Source organism: Polyodon spathula, chromosome 40 (genome assembly GCF_017654505.1).
Source record: "Polyodon spathula isolate WHYD16114869_AA chromosome 40, ASM1765450v1, whole genome shotgun sequence".
NCBI lineage: Eukaryota > Metazoa > Chordata > Actinopteri > Acipenseriformes > Polyodontidae > Polyodon > Polyodon spathula.
Window position 1 is genome coordinate 3625721 of NC_054573.1, and position 12794 is coordinate 3638514.

The following is a 12794-nucleotide window of genomic DNA, read 5'->3' on the forward strand; positions in this document are numbered from 1 at the left end:
AGCGAATGCACGTTGTGTGTCCTCTAGTTATCTGATTTAAAAATACTGCACTTCAGGGCTCCTGAATGGCACAGGTTCGAATCCAGGCTATGCCATTGCCGACCGTGACCTTGGGTTCCTAGGGGCTGAGCACTGCCTGGGTAGGGAGGACTTAGGTCGGCAGGACAATCCACAGTTCACCTCGCACCAGATGGATTGGCAGAATCTCTTTTTGCCCTCTGTTTCCTGAGTCGCCAAGGGGTTGCAGTGGTGAACTGGGATAACAATAATAATTGGGCATTCCAAATTGGGGTAAAAACCATTGCCGATGACTACATTTATAAAAATAAAAATAAAAAATACTGCACTTTTCCTTTTTTTTTTCCCCGCAGTGTCGCGGTAACAAGATCGAAAGATGTGCCCCCGTTTGGGCCCCCGATCCCATGCGGAGTGATGTTCCGCAGTTCCGAGGTATTCAGGGACTTTCTGCTGGCCAAGGTGATTAACGCTGAGAACGCAGCGCACAAGTCGGAGAAGTTCCACACCATGGCGACTCGCACGCGCCAGGAGTACCTCAAAGACCTGGCAGAGAACTGTGTCTCCAACACCCCCATTGACTCAACAGGGAAGTTCAACCTCATCTCTCTGACCTCCAAGAAAAAGGAGAAGACCCGGGCGCGGGAGGGTGCAGAGCTGGGCAGTCTGGCCGCCATCACCTGGCGCGTCTCCTCTCAGGACTTCAGCCGCGCGGAGGAGATTGACTGCACCCTGGGCATCTCCAATGAGTTTGTGGTGCTGATCGACCAGGACACCAAGGAGGTGGTCTTCAACTGCTTCTGCGGAGACGTCATCGGCTGGACCCCTGATCGACTCGCCATCAAGATCTTCTACGGCCGCGGAGACCACATCTTCATCAGAGTGCCCGAGGACAAAGCAGAGGACATCAGGGAGATGGTGCAGAGGCTCAAGGTGAGAAGGCTTTTTCATAACCAAACCAAACTCATGTACATATGTATGAAAACCATTTCAGGAACAAGAGAACATAAGGAAATTCATGAATGTGCTCAGGTTGCTGTGACTGTACGTGCTCAGGTTGCTGTGACTGTACGTGCTCAGGTTGCTGTGACTGTACGTGCTCAGGTTGCTGTGACTGTACGTGCTCAGGTTGCTGTGACTGTACGTGCTCAGGTTGCTGGTGTACGTGCTCAGGTTGCTGTGGCTGTACGTGCTCAGGTTGCTGTGACTGTACGTGCTCAGGTTGCTGTGGCTGTACGTGCTCAGGTTGCTGTGGCTGTACGTGCTCAGGTTGCTGTGACTGTACGTGCTCAGGTTGCTGTGACTGTACGTGCTCAGGTTGCTGTGACTGTACGTGCTCAGGTTGCTGTGACTGTACGTGCTCAGGTTGCTGTGGCTGTACGTGCTCAGGTTGCTGTGGCTGTACAGGTTGCTGTGGCTGTACTGTACGTGCTCAGGTTGCTCTGCTCAGGTTGCTGTAGGTTGCTGTGCTGTACGTGCTCAGGTTGCTCGTGCTCAGGTTGCTGTACGTGCTCAGGTTGCTCTGACTGTACGTGCTCAGGTTGCTCTGACTGTACGTGCTCAGGTTGCTCTGGCTGTACGTGCTCAGGTTGCTCTGGCTGTACGTGCTCAGGTTGCTCTGGCTGTACGTGCTCAGGTTGCTCTGACTGTACGTGCTCAGGTTGCTGTGACTGTACGTGCTCAGGTTGCTGTGACTGTACGTGCTCATGTTGATTCCCGCCCCTCACTCTGCTCGTGTTGCGCAGGTCATGACGACTGGTTGCGAGACGGTGGACATGACGCTGCGGCGGAACGGGCTGGGCCAGCTGGGCTTCCACGTGAAGTTCGACGGCACGGTGGCCGAGGTGGAGGAGTACGGGTTCGCCTGGCAGGCCGGGCTGCGGCAGGGCAGCCGATTGGTGGAAATCTGCAAGGTCGCCGTGGTGACGCTGACACACGACCAGATGATCGACCTCCTGAGGACCTCCGTCACCGTCAAGGTGGTTATCATCCCGCCCCTTGACGACGGCACGCCACGCAGGTAGCTTTGGGGTTTACTGGTCTCTTACTGATTTGTTTGGTATAACCCTTAGAAAAGTTTACCACGACGGTATGGAAATTTTGTGGTTCTCCCATGCTTGGCCCATGGTTATACTGTGCATACTGTAGTTTATTGTGGTTTTCCATGATTTTTATGTGCTTTACAGTGCTTAACTGTGCTTTACCATGCTTGCACTGTGCTTTATTACACTTTGCTATGTTGTTGCTAGGATAACCTTCATAATGGAAGCCAACTGAAATATCTTACATATATCAAAAAGATAAAACTAGCATACTGTGTTGGCATCTGTGCAGATTCTGTATTCTTTATGGTTTCAATGGGAGAAAAATTAGACCCAGTACAATATTACGTAATGTATTATTAATGTTTTTAGATATTCATTTTTTATATATTTTTAAAGAACAACATGTACTGCCAGCACATTTCTAAGTTTCAGTTTTTTAATCTTTTATCGTTGTGAAATATCTAAATGTCAAATATCGGTCAGCTGTAGTGTTTATACATGTGGGATGTGTGCAGTGTCAGGTTATTGCTCTAATATTTATTCAGCGTCTTTTCCATATACACATACATGTTGTGCAGACGTACTGTTGTCTCCCAAATAAATGTTGGAACACAGGTGTGCAGAACTGTTAAATGCCCCCCTTGATTCCCTCATCCTTGAAAAGCAGGCTCCAGTGTGAGAAACCAAACTGGGATTCAAACCCAGGCAGTTCCCACTTGACCACGCACAACATGACCAACTGGAGTAGTGACACCTCTTCTATTCTTTAAAAAAAAAAAAAATAAATAAAATCTGTATGATAAATGTGATACTCCTACTTGCAGAAGATAACTAAATTGGTACTGATGAACTGATGGGATCCAGCGGTCAAAAACCACCATCCATGTCATTGTTTCCAGGAAGAATACCAGGTTTCTTTGTAGAACTCCAGCAGAGAGTCATTCAGAAGTTAGAGTTCATGTGGACTGATGCTCCCAGGCTGCAGGCTCCCGGAAGCTCAGGCAGAGTAGTGAGCTGTAGTGCCTTAGGAGGAGAATTCAAGTCCTGGTTTGAGTATTCACTCAATGGGCTTGGTGGTACATGGGTGGTTAATAATAGGCAGATACATTTTGTAGTGTTTGACCAGGTTCTTTATTGGAACACCGTGAAACCTGTTAATTATACAGCAGCTGTTTGTCAACAATAGGAAAGTGTCCGGTGTGACTGACACCCATTTCAGCTGCTAGTCTCAAGCAAAGAATATCATTAGCAAAGCCCCTGCAACCCGTCAAGTCAGCTCAGTAATAAATACAGTATAATAAAAGGCGAGTGTTGAAAAGGAACACGCCTATTTCGAATAGACAAACAGCTGAGCTCAAGTGTACCTTGGAATGCTGTCCGAAATCTCCTTGGAGGAAAAGGTTTTAATTCTCGCACTTAATGAGAGAAGAGTTATCCCAGCGCGTTGAGCTGAAATGGTTGCAAGCAGCTTCGCTCGTTAGGAATCTTGCATGTTTTAAAAAAAATCTGCCAGAACAGATTGAGCCTGAAGAAGTGCTTCTTTAAATGTTCTAGGAGTGTTTTGAGGCGGTGAGCTGTTGTTTTGTCATGAACACGCCTTCTTCTTGAATGTAGAGGACATGTTGGAACATTTCTGAGGTGTGAGCTGTGAGTATAAGTAGCAGCTACAAACGGGAGCGCGTTTTATTTCAGAGGTGGATGCAGTGCATGTACTCAGTTTTGCTGTCAGATGCTGTGTTGTGGTTCTGCAAGTGTCTGGCTTTAGTGATCGAACAGTGCGATTTTCAGGTATAGTAGCAGCTGCTTATTAAGTTGTTTGTTTGCAATATGCTGTGTGTGTGTGTATATATATATATTCATGATGATCTCTGAATAGTATTGCGGTTTATTGTTTTGCTATAACAGTATGTGTTACTGTGTCACTGGGAGAAGATGGAATTTAAGAGCGCTCTGTTTCTGAAATGTGGCAAAGATTTAATAATAAAACCCAAGTGGTTTTTCTGTTTTTTCTGTGATTTTCCATTTCTTGGAATATGTGCAAGACCTCCTGATGCGATTCTATTATTGTCTGTCTTCATTGGCAGTGCAAGCAACGCTAATGTGGTTCGGTGAAGAAGTAGGCCAGTGTTGTATTGTGTGCTCATACCAGGCTGTCAAGCAAGGAACCAAGGCACTCTAGAGATTTAAAATAAAGAATAAGTGTCAAATGTTTCACTAAGCGAGGTGTGAGAAGGCAACGGCTTAAAGCGTTCTTATCAGAAGTTCTAGTTTGAAAATTGTTATTTAATGGGTCAGCTGCCAAGTAAATGTTACTCTGTTTAAACCACAAATAGTTTCTTCATTTTATAAAATAAATATGAACCCCTGTTGTGTTTCATCCAAAGCGTTCTCCCTCAGAGTTAGCTGCTTAAGAGGTGCAATCATTCTTGTTATTGTTCCTCTAATTGCGGTCGTCATCTGTCTGTCACACCATACAGGGGGAGCATCTTTCTCCACCAAACTTTCGTCAAACAATTCTAGCTTCCTATATTGCATTTGGCTATAATCTTCTTTTTCTATTAATATTTTTAACCTCTACATGCACCCATTCACTTTCTTTCTTTAAGCAGTCCAAAAGCATTACATGCTGGATACACGCGGAGCATAATGCAGAGACTGGAGAGTGGTCAGAGGTCCTTCGAGTTACATTCGGGTAACTTTCACAATACATTTCACTCTAACCTTGTGCTTATTATGAGGACCCTATGTATGTGCTTACAATGTTGTTTTTTTTTTAAATCTTCCGCTACTTGGATTTGAGCTTGTCTGGAGAATCCTCAATGCAGGCACTTCCTTCCATGTTCCATTCAAACCATGTGACAGTCTGACCTTTCTCCAGGCAAAGAAGAGGCAGAGAACTATGGTAACAGCTCCGAGCTGGAGCGACAGAACCCTTATGTTTCCTCTGAATCGCTGAAATGCTTTAAAACCTGAATTGGCAAAGTTTGGAGATCAACCAGCTGCTGGGAACCGGACGAGCACTGATGGGCCGAATGACCTCCTTCTAAACGTTTTCTCAGAAAGGATTTCCAGACTCTGGTTGGCTTATGATGTCTACAATATAGCTGCAGATCTTCTCCTCTGAATTTGATGGAGCTTTGCATGGATATTTGTTACAAAGAGTTATTCCACTGCCACAGAATGCAGGGCATGGGGACCCACGCTGCACCTGATCTGCTGTAGGATACATCTCAGTGACTGCTTGTCCTGTTTCATGTCAGGCTAGTTTCCTCCACATGCTGTTGATGTAGGTCATGGTGGCCTCCTTTATCTGACACCGGTCCTGGATTATGTATGTCCCCGGAAGTTGTTTTGAAACTCCATTGCGTGCTGTATTATAATCAAGTTATGGGAATGTTCGTCTGGTGATGTAGAGTATGGAATTTTTTGTCGCACCCTGGGGCTGCATTGTCCAAAACAGTGAAGGGCAGTTTTAATGAAGAGTGGAAGGAGAGCTATTCCTTTTTTTTTTTTTAAATCACCATTTATTAGATTCAAGGCATGTCTGAAAAAATGTGCTTTGAGCTGCAGGTTTTTTTTTTTTTTTAAACCTAAAGCTAAGCACAGTGAGCGGCTGTGTAGCCTGGTTCAGTGGTGACCTCTATATGATGAGTACAATGATGAGCTGTTCTTTTTGTAACTTTGTGTTAAGGCTCAGAAAAAGTTAAGTGGAGGATTCTAGAACAGTCTAAGGCTGTTTGATAATAACACAGGCAACTTTGCTTTAAATTTACCTAAACATACCTGTCTAATAAAAGTTCAGTGTTGCTTCAATTTACTTCAATCAGTATCCAGAGCTGTTCAAAGATGCCGAAAACAATAAGAGTCACCCCTAAAGATCGGACCAGCTAGTTTGGCAAGGACGAATTTCACGCTGATGGTAATGTGCCATTTTGTACTTCAAGCAGAAAGGCTGTAGATTACACTCATAGACAGACCATTGACTAATGGGAAGTGCTAAATATAAATTGAATGAAACAAAATGTAAACAGCAGCAGACTCGGGATTCTTGTTTGTGCTCAACGCCAGCGTCTCAACGATGTGGGAACTATTTGTAATATTTGAAGAAACCGTATGGTTTGTTTTATTGATTAATGGCACTGGCAAGCTTGTAACTTACTTAGAATCTGGAAGTGTAGCAATTAGTATTTTCACTGTAATATTTCAATGCCTGTTATCGCGATTTATTATTGTTAATGTTATTCTACTGGCGATAGAGCCGTGTTTTATTATCTATGGTGCACGTTGTTGAGCAGTGTATTTGATATATGACGGTGTGTTGTTGTATTTAGGTTAGGGTGAGGGTTTTGTTATAGCCATATGTTCGGTAATCTTCCAATAGAAGGGGTAATGCTAATGTTCAGTCTTTACTGGTAATGGTTAGGGATAGAGAATAGAAGGACGGTAATGATAGTAACAAGCAAAAAATAGTTTAACGATCATGTTTACTCATGCAGGTTAACCAAATTGTGTGTAAATGATAAGAGACATGTAACAGATGAATGCATATTGTAAATGGAATGAATGTTAAATCACTTGTGTATAAAATGATTCCAGGTGTAACTGTTTATTCCAGTCGTATCAGGTGGTCAGTCTTGAGCTTGTCTTATGAACGTCAGTCCTTGTATGTACAGCCTGTTAGTCATTTGCAATCTGAGTGAGGTATTCGTTCCAAAAATAAATATTTATACCTGTGAACGCTAGCAAATTGCTATTTCCTGCATTCTAAATCCCACAGTAGTGTGAACGGGGTCTAACTGTTAAAGTGAGCATGGATGGTTGTACAGCCTACTAGTAAGAATGAACTGGTCTATCCATAGCCACCTTCAAACACGACCTGCTGTAGCAATACGAGTAACCATGGTTACGTGTGCTGCCTTCAAGAATAACCTAGAATGGAAGTAGCAGAGATCCCCATCCTAGGACATGACTGGCACTCCACTGTTTACTTACCAGCCCATAATAAGCAATCCTGGCTAGCGGACAGCAACAGGGAGATACTTACCACAGGCTATGCCCACAAGCCAAGGTTTTGTTGAGATTATATAAATCATTGCATCTGTTTGCAGGAGTATCTAGTTCATTCGGTTGGGAGTCGCCTCTGGTTTTATAGAATTAGTTTAACACTCTAGCAAAAGCAATTGAAACAGCTGTTAGTGTAGATAGCTGTGCAACTGGCAAGAAATACCTGGCTGAGTAGCATCTTCGAGTTCTGAGTAGTTGTACACAGTCAAAAAAGAGTTTATGGATTCTAAACATTTCAATTCAAATCAAATCAAATAGCTGGCCAGACCTGGAACAGAAAGTATATGCATGTGCAAAACATAGTTACTGTGTGCAACTGACAAACTGAATTTCATTTCAATTTTATATAATGTTTTTCATGTAATCAGTTTCAGACTGCAATGTTTTCATTTAGATGTGTTAGGGATCTGTTCCATGCCGTTGATTTCCAGAGAGTCTCAGTATTCGATAAGAACCACAGTGGCTTCACATGCTCTCCACGCCCCAGTGTGGTGAAGCAATGCAGCATTGAAGCCTGGACTCCCCTTAATACAATCCTAGTACAGTACACACTTTAATTTTCTGACTTGCACCTCAAAAAATAGGGACTGAATTAATAATGGGCTCTTATACAGTAAAATATAATGCTAGTATTGCATTGTCAACATGGCCTAACCGTGTGTTAAATATAGAGGGAACATACAGATTCTAAATACAAAATAATAACCTTTACGCTTGTGTACGGCCGTATTGTTAGGTAGCCCCTGAAGATCACACGACTTTTAGTGGGACTCCAGATCTCGATAGAATCTCGTTCGGTTGAGTGCAACACTAAGCCCAGGTCTCAGAGATGTCGTGTGTTCCAGGGGCTTCTGTGAAGAGTATGAGATGAAGACGATGGAGCAGAAGTCTGAGCCGGAGAGCGTGCCCGCTGGGTACAGGGTGGCGTACCGCAGCCCTGCCTGGCAGTGGTCAAGCCCCTCCTCCCAGAATGCCTTGCAGCCCCAGAGATGGGCGTCGCCGGGGAGGCCACAGCAGCCCATGGGCCGGCCGCAGAAGCCAGGGGCACCGATCCCATACAGAGAACCACAGCCAGTGCAGAGTAAACGGTAAGCAGAGTGGTGCAGTTGGTTAATTCACCCGCCCTCCATCTCTGTCACAAGTGAAATAAGGGATATAATCTCAATTTGGCCCACCCCACACTTCAGCATTACTGGCGTAGATCAGCTTCGTGTACCATCTCAAACATTCCAAGGATTGTATGGGCATAGGAACCTCACCCCCTAAGAAAAACGGTGCTCCCCCCAGTCCAGGGCAGGCTTGAGGCGTGGAGACTGAACTGCTCCTTCATCTAGGGTTATGCTAAGACAGTTTGGGACAGTTCAGGCTTTTTAATTTGCATCACAATGCATTCTAGTAAACATAGTTTATTTATAAGTTCTGTGAAAGGTACCTGAGACAGGTAAGACGTACCAGAATGCATTGGAAAGTAAGTTGGAAAGCCTGAACTGTCCCAAACTGTTCCAGTGTACATTGAGTCATATGGTAACCTGACCCTCACCCCTCAAGGAAAGGAATGGTGCCTCTATCTCAGGGCAGACTTGAGGCCTACATTTTTATACAATTCTTCTGTTGTCGGGAAGGTGCAGAGTGCTTTAAATTCTAAACATGGTGCACTAAATCTTCACGTGTGAGACCCGGCCAGGAAGACTGCAGTCCTCTCAATAGTCTTACCTAAAGACTCTTTGCCAAAAGGGGTCTCTTCTGAAAACAGGATCAGTCTGCTAAACAGTGTATTGGAGTTCTGTTGCTTTTGTTTGTTGCTCTTTCCATTCTCTATCAGCTGAAAGTCCTGTACGGTCCAGTGCATACAAAGCCTGTTTGTATTTAATGTACTGTTCCCTGTATTTCACTGTGTTTAATGTGTTATGCATTGTTCCTCACTATCTTGCAAAGCGCTTTGTGATAGCGGTCCACTATGAAAGGTGCTATGTAAAGATTGATTGATTGATTGATTGATTGATTATTAAGGTCAAAGAAAGGATTTAGTCATTCCAGCTTTACAGCGCTGAAGTGTGTTTTTACTTTGAAAAACTGGAAGAATAAATCCTATTTGTCTGTTTTACCCTTTAGCAGTTCTGGAATTATACTCTTTCTGCAAGAACCAAGCTTCATGGGGTTTTGAGTATGCTTTTGTGTAATTCTGCCTCTTGGCTGACGTCTCTTATATTGTGATGCAAAAATGCAGCTAATTCAATTTTGTAATCCAGCATTCTTGCTTTGAATTTTAAAATACTGTCTTGGAACTTGAAAACGGATTTGTCATGTGCATTCATTTTACTGTATAGTCCTGTTATATTAGTATTAATCATATGAAGTTGTCCATCTGGGGCTAGTTTAACAAAGCAGTTCTAATGCTAAATCCAATTTATTTCCATTAAGAAAAAATTACGTTTGAAAATCCTTTAATCATATAGACTTGCTGAGTGGATTTCTACTAAACTTTATCCTTCTATCTTAAAATATATTTTTTGAAACAGGGAAACAATAAGTTAGTTTATTAGCTAGCAACCTGCTAAGTGCTGGCAGTGCTTTGTGAAACTGACCCCAGAGTGAACTATATTGTGAATGTCTTTGTTTACCTCAGTAAAATGGGAATGTTTTAATTTGCACCTAAATTAACAGATTAGGATTCTAATTTTCAGAAAAGTGAAAGCAGCTGTAGTAGACGTGGCCGTTCCTTTTCTACCTGAAGATATTTGTGTCCAAGCTGGTAACTGACTGACTTGTCTTTCAGGCCTGTGAGTTTCCCTGAAACCCCCTATAGCAACACATCCCCAGGAGGGGGCGACAGAGGGCAGCCCTACAGGAACCCCTCGGGCAGCTTCTCGACCCCGGGCTCTGGCGCAGGGGCACCGGTCACCCGCTACAAACAGTCTGCCGACAGGTGTGTCTTTACATAGTGTCTGCATCGCAAAGAGACTCCAGCGTGTTAGGGATGCACTTCCACTGGCTCACCAAACCCTGTATCGTTTTTGTTTCAACCAAGTTACTATGGAATATGTCACAATTGAAGCCATCCGTGCAGTGCGTCTCATCTTGCAAATAAGAGACTTAAATAACTGTGTCCAAGTATCAGACCATGTTACTGCAACATCATCCCAGCATTTGCAGTGTCTTGTGAAAACTAGCTGGCGTGACTGACTACTGTTTAATGCATATGCTTGAAAATGAACAGGAACCATGTTTGCACTTGTTGTATATCTTAATGTTCGACAGACTTTGGGTAGGTGAAACTTCTTCAGTGGTGAGGGTTTGGAATGGGTTGCCTAGTCATGTTGTCGATGCTGAATCACTGCAATCCTTTAAGACCCGACATGACAAAGTTCTGAGAGTAAGCAGCTGTTAGTATTTATGAGAACTTATAAAAGTATTACCAATATTTATTACCCCCAGCAGTACTATGACAGTTGTATATAGGTGATAGAAAATTTGCAGTAAAGTGTGGACTATGTGTTGTCAGAGCTCCACACTGGTGCACTAGTACACTATTGGTGCATCTGAGTCCATTTCAGATGGCATTTTGCAGGCATATCATGGTCCGATGACGCCTTAGTAGTGCTAGAGCTCCTTGTGGTGACCCCTGATATTTGCATTGCACTGTGTCCTAGTGCCACATTCACTGTCAACGTGCTTCTGAAACTCATACAGAACAGCCACTACAGTACACGCACTTATAACACACCTACATTAACACTACCCTAATTAGGGTAGTGTTAATGTAGCAGATTGTATTTGCGGTGTCTTTTTACTGTGTGTGTGTTTGTGTGCCGTCCTATTGTTTTGCACAAGATTGCTCTGAGCATAGTCAGACCGGTTAGTCAATGCAGATTTCCCTCCATCAGTTCAAGTTCAGTCTCGCCTCCTGCATATGTATGTGAAAAACAACTTAGTATTGCAGTGGCACACTATGTAGCGTATACAATTTAAAACAGGTTGCTCTGCTTTTCAACTCATGACCTGTGCTGCTGTTGTCTGTAACAGAACTGGTGTTTTCTGTCTCAGAAATAATCTGTACAAGGGAACAGCGATCAGCTATGCTGCTCAGGGGCACTGTCAAGTCCTTTCTGTTGATTCTCAGAATAGTGACGCACCAGTAGTTGAGTGGGCTGGAACTCCAAATCCTGCCTCAGTCCTGCCCAGGACTGACTGCCCTCTAAAGTGGAGTATTGAATTGAAGGGTTTGAAAAGTCTGTAAAGGCAACCACTAAGGGTTGTCTTTGGCAGAAGCCTGTCAAACTACAGCAACATGGAAGTGTTTAAACATGGTTAATAGGCTCCAATATACCTATTTTAATCTCTTTAAAAAAAAATTTAAATGATGGCTGCTATTCAATCAGTATTTAGGTTTGGTAAAAAAAAACATTTTTCTTTTTTTCCTGCAAGTAATATATCTTTTTGTATTATCTCTTTTAACCAATAAGACTTGTGCATTTACCCTGTGTATCATTTTTATAGATTTGACTAAAAGGATTTTAAATATGATTCTAATAACATACTGTATAATTTACTAGCCTGCATATGGACCTCTGAGGGCTTTTTTTATACCCAGATCAAATATCCTGTCCTTTTAGCCCGTCCTCTTATCTCTGCCTGGGCACCTCCCCAATGGAAGATCGTATTATATTAGAGAAAGGCATCTGCAGCTCTTCTGTACGCAAAGAGAATTTTTTCGTTCACTTGTTTTTCTCCAGAATTTTTGTGCGTTTATTTAAATATGTAGTGGAGTAAACTCTATGTAATATTTATGCTTTACAAAGGCTGCTGTCACTTTCAATAAATGGTAAAGTCAGCATGGCAGTTTGTGAATCCTATTTTTCTTTCCCTTGCAATGATTCTTTTGAATGTGGCACTAGAGGTACAGCACTGAAAGCATGTATACTCATCAGTGGACTGTGTGACCTACCAAAAACTATTGCTGCAGGTTATGTTCTTGCAGAGTATTTTCTCAAACACAGAGCATGCTTTTCAGTGGCATTACATCCAAAGACTGGATGAAACCATATAGTAACTGTGATCAAGTTTAAATACACACTTCCGTAGCTGCTTTCTCTTCGTGGGGGAGTAAAGTAACACAGATGGTTCACAACACCTTGGGCTCTGTTTTAATGATCTGAGCAGACCTGCAGCTCTGTTAGAACATAAGAACATTTACAAACAAGAAGGAGGCAGTTTAGCACATCAGAGCTGCTGCTGTGGCTCGTAGAGGATTAATCTCAAAACCAATTTGGGTTGTAAAGGATCCCAGTGATTCAGCATCAACCTGTGTAAGTGTCCCCTCTTCTCTGTCAGTTTCTTAGTCCTGGTTTCAGTGCTGGATCGTCTCTGAATGTTGCAGATTGCTTCTCGCTGTGTGTTAATTGTATTTACGAATGTTAACAGGCAATTTGGAAGCGTCTATTTTATCCTTTAGTAAAGATAATTGAAGCCTAACTCTTAAGGGGATTGCTAATTCATGTTTTAAGAAACGCTGTTGATTTGCATATTAATGGTGCACCACTCGACTCATTTATCATAGTTGTGAAGCACCTCCGTTTCTTCAAGACAAAGACTCCAGTCTGAACCTGCATGTATTCAAAATGTAGGCTTCATTCTTAAAGGTGCTTTCAGATGAGTTTTTAGTAGCAGTAT

At 43.0% G+C, this 12794-nt stretch overlaps 1 protein-coding gene across 3 annotated transcripts in view; it reads left to right on the forward strand.

Moving 5' to 3' along the window:
• The window catches only part of LOC121304913 (signal-induced proliferation-associated 1-like protein 3), a 103456-nt gene that overhangs the window by 66818 nt on the left and 23844 nt on the right, over window positions 1–12794 (forward strand). For 2 of the 3 annotated variants that reach the window (XM_041236340.1, XM_041236341.1), the window contains 4 exons: window positions 372–948; window positions 1761–2035; window positions 7970–8212; window positions 9901–10050. In XM_041236340.1, coding sequence (XP_041092274.1) covers window positions 372–948; window positions 1761–2035; window positions 7970–8212; window positions 9901–10050 — 1245 coding nt within the window. The remainder of the gene's footprint in view (window positions 1–371; window positions 949–1760; window positions 2036–7969; window positions 8213–9900; window positions 10051–12794) is intronic. The other variant, XM_041236342.1, reaches the window with a different exon arrangement.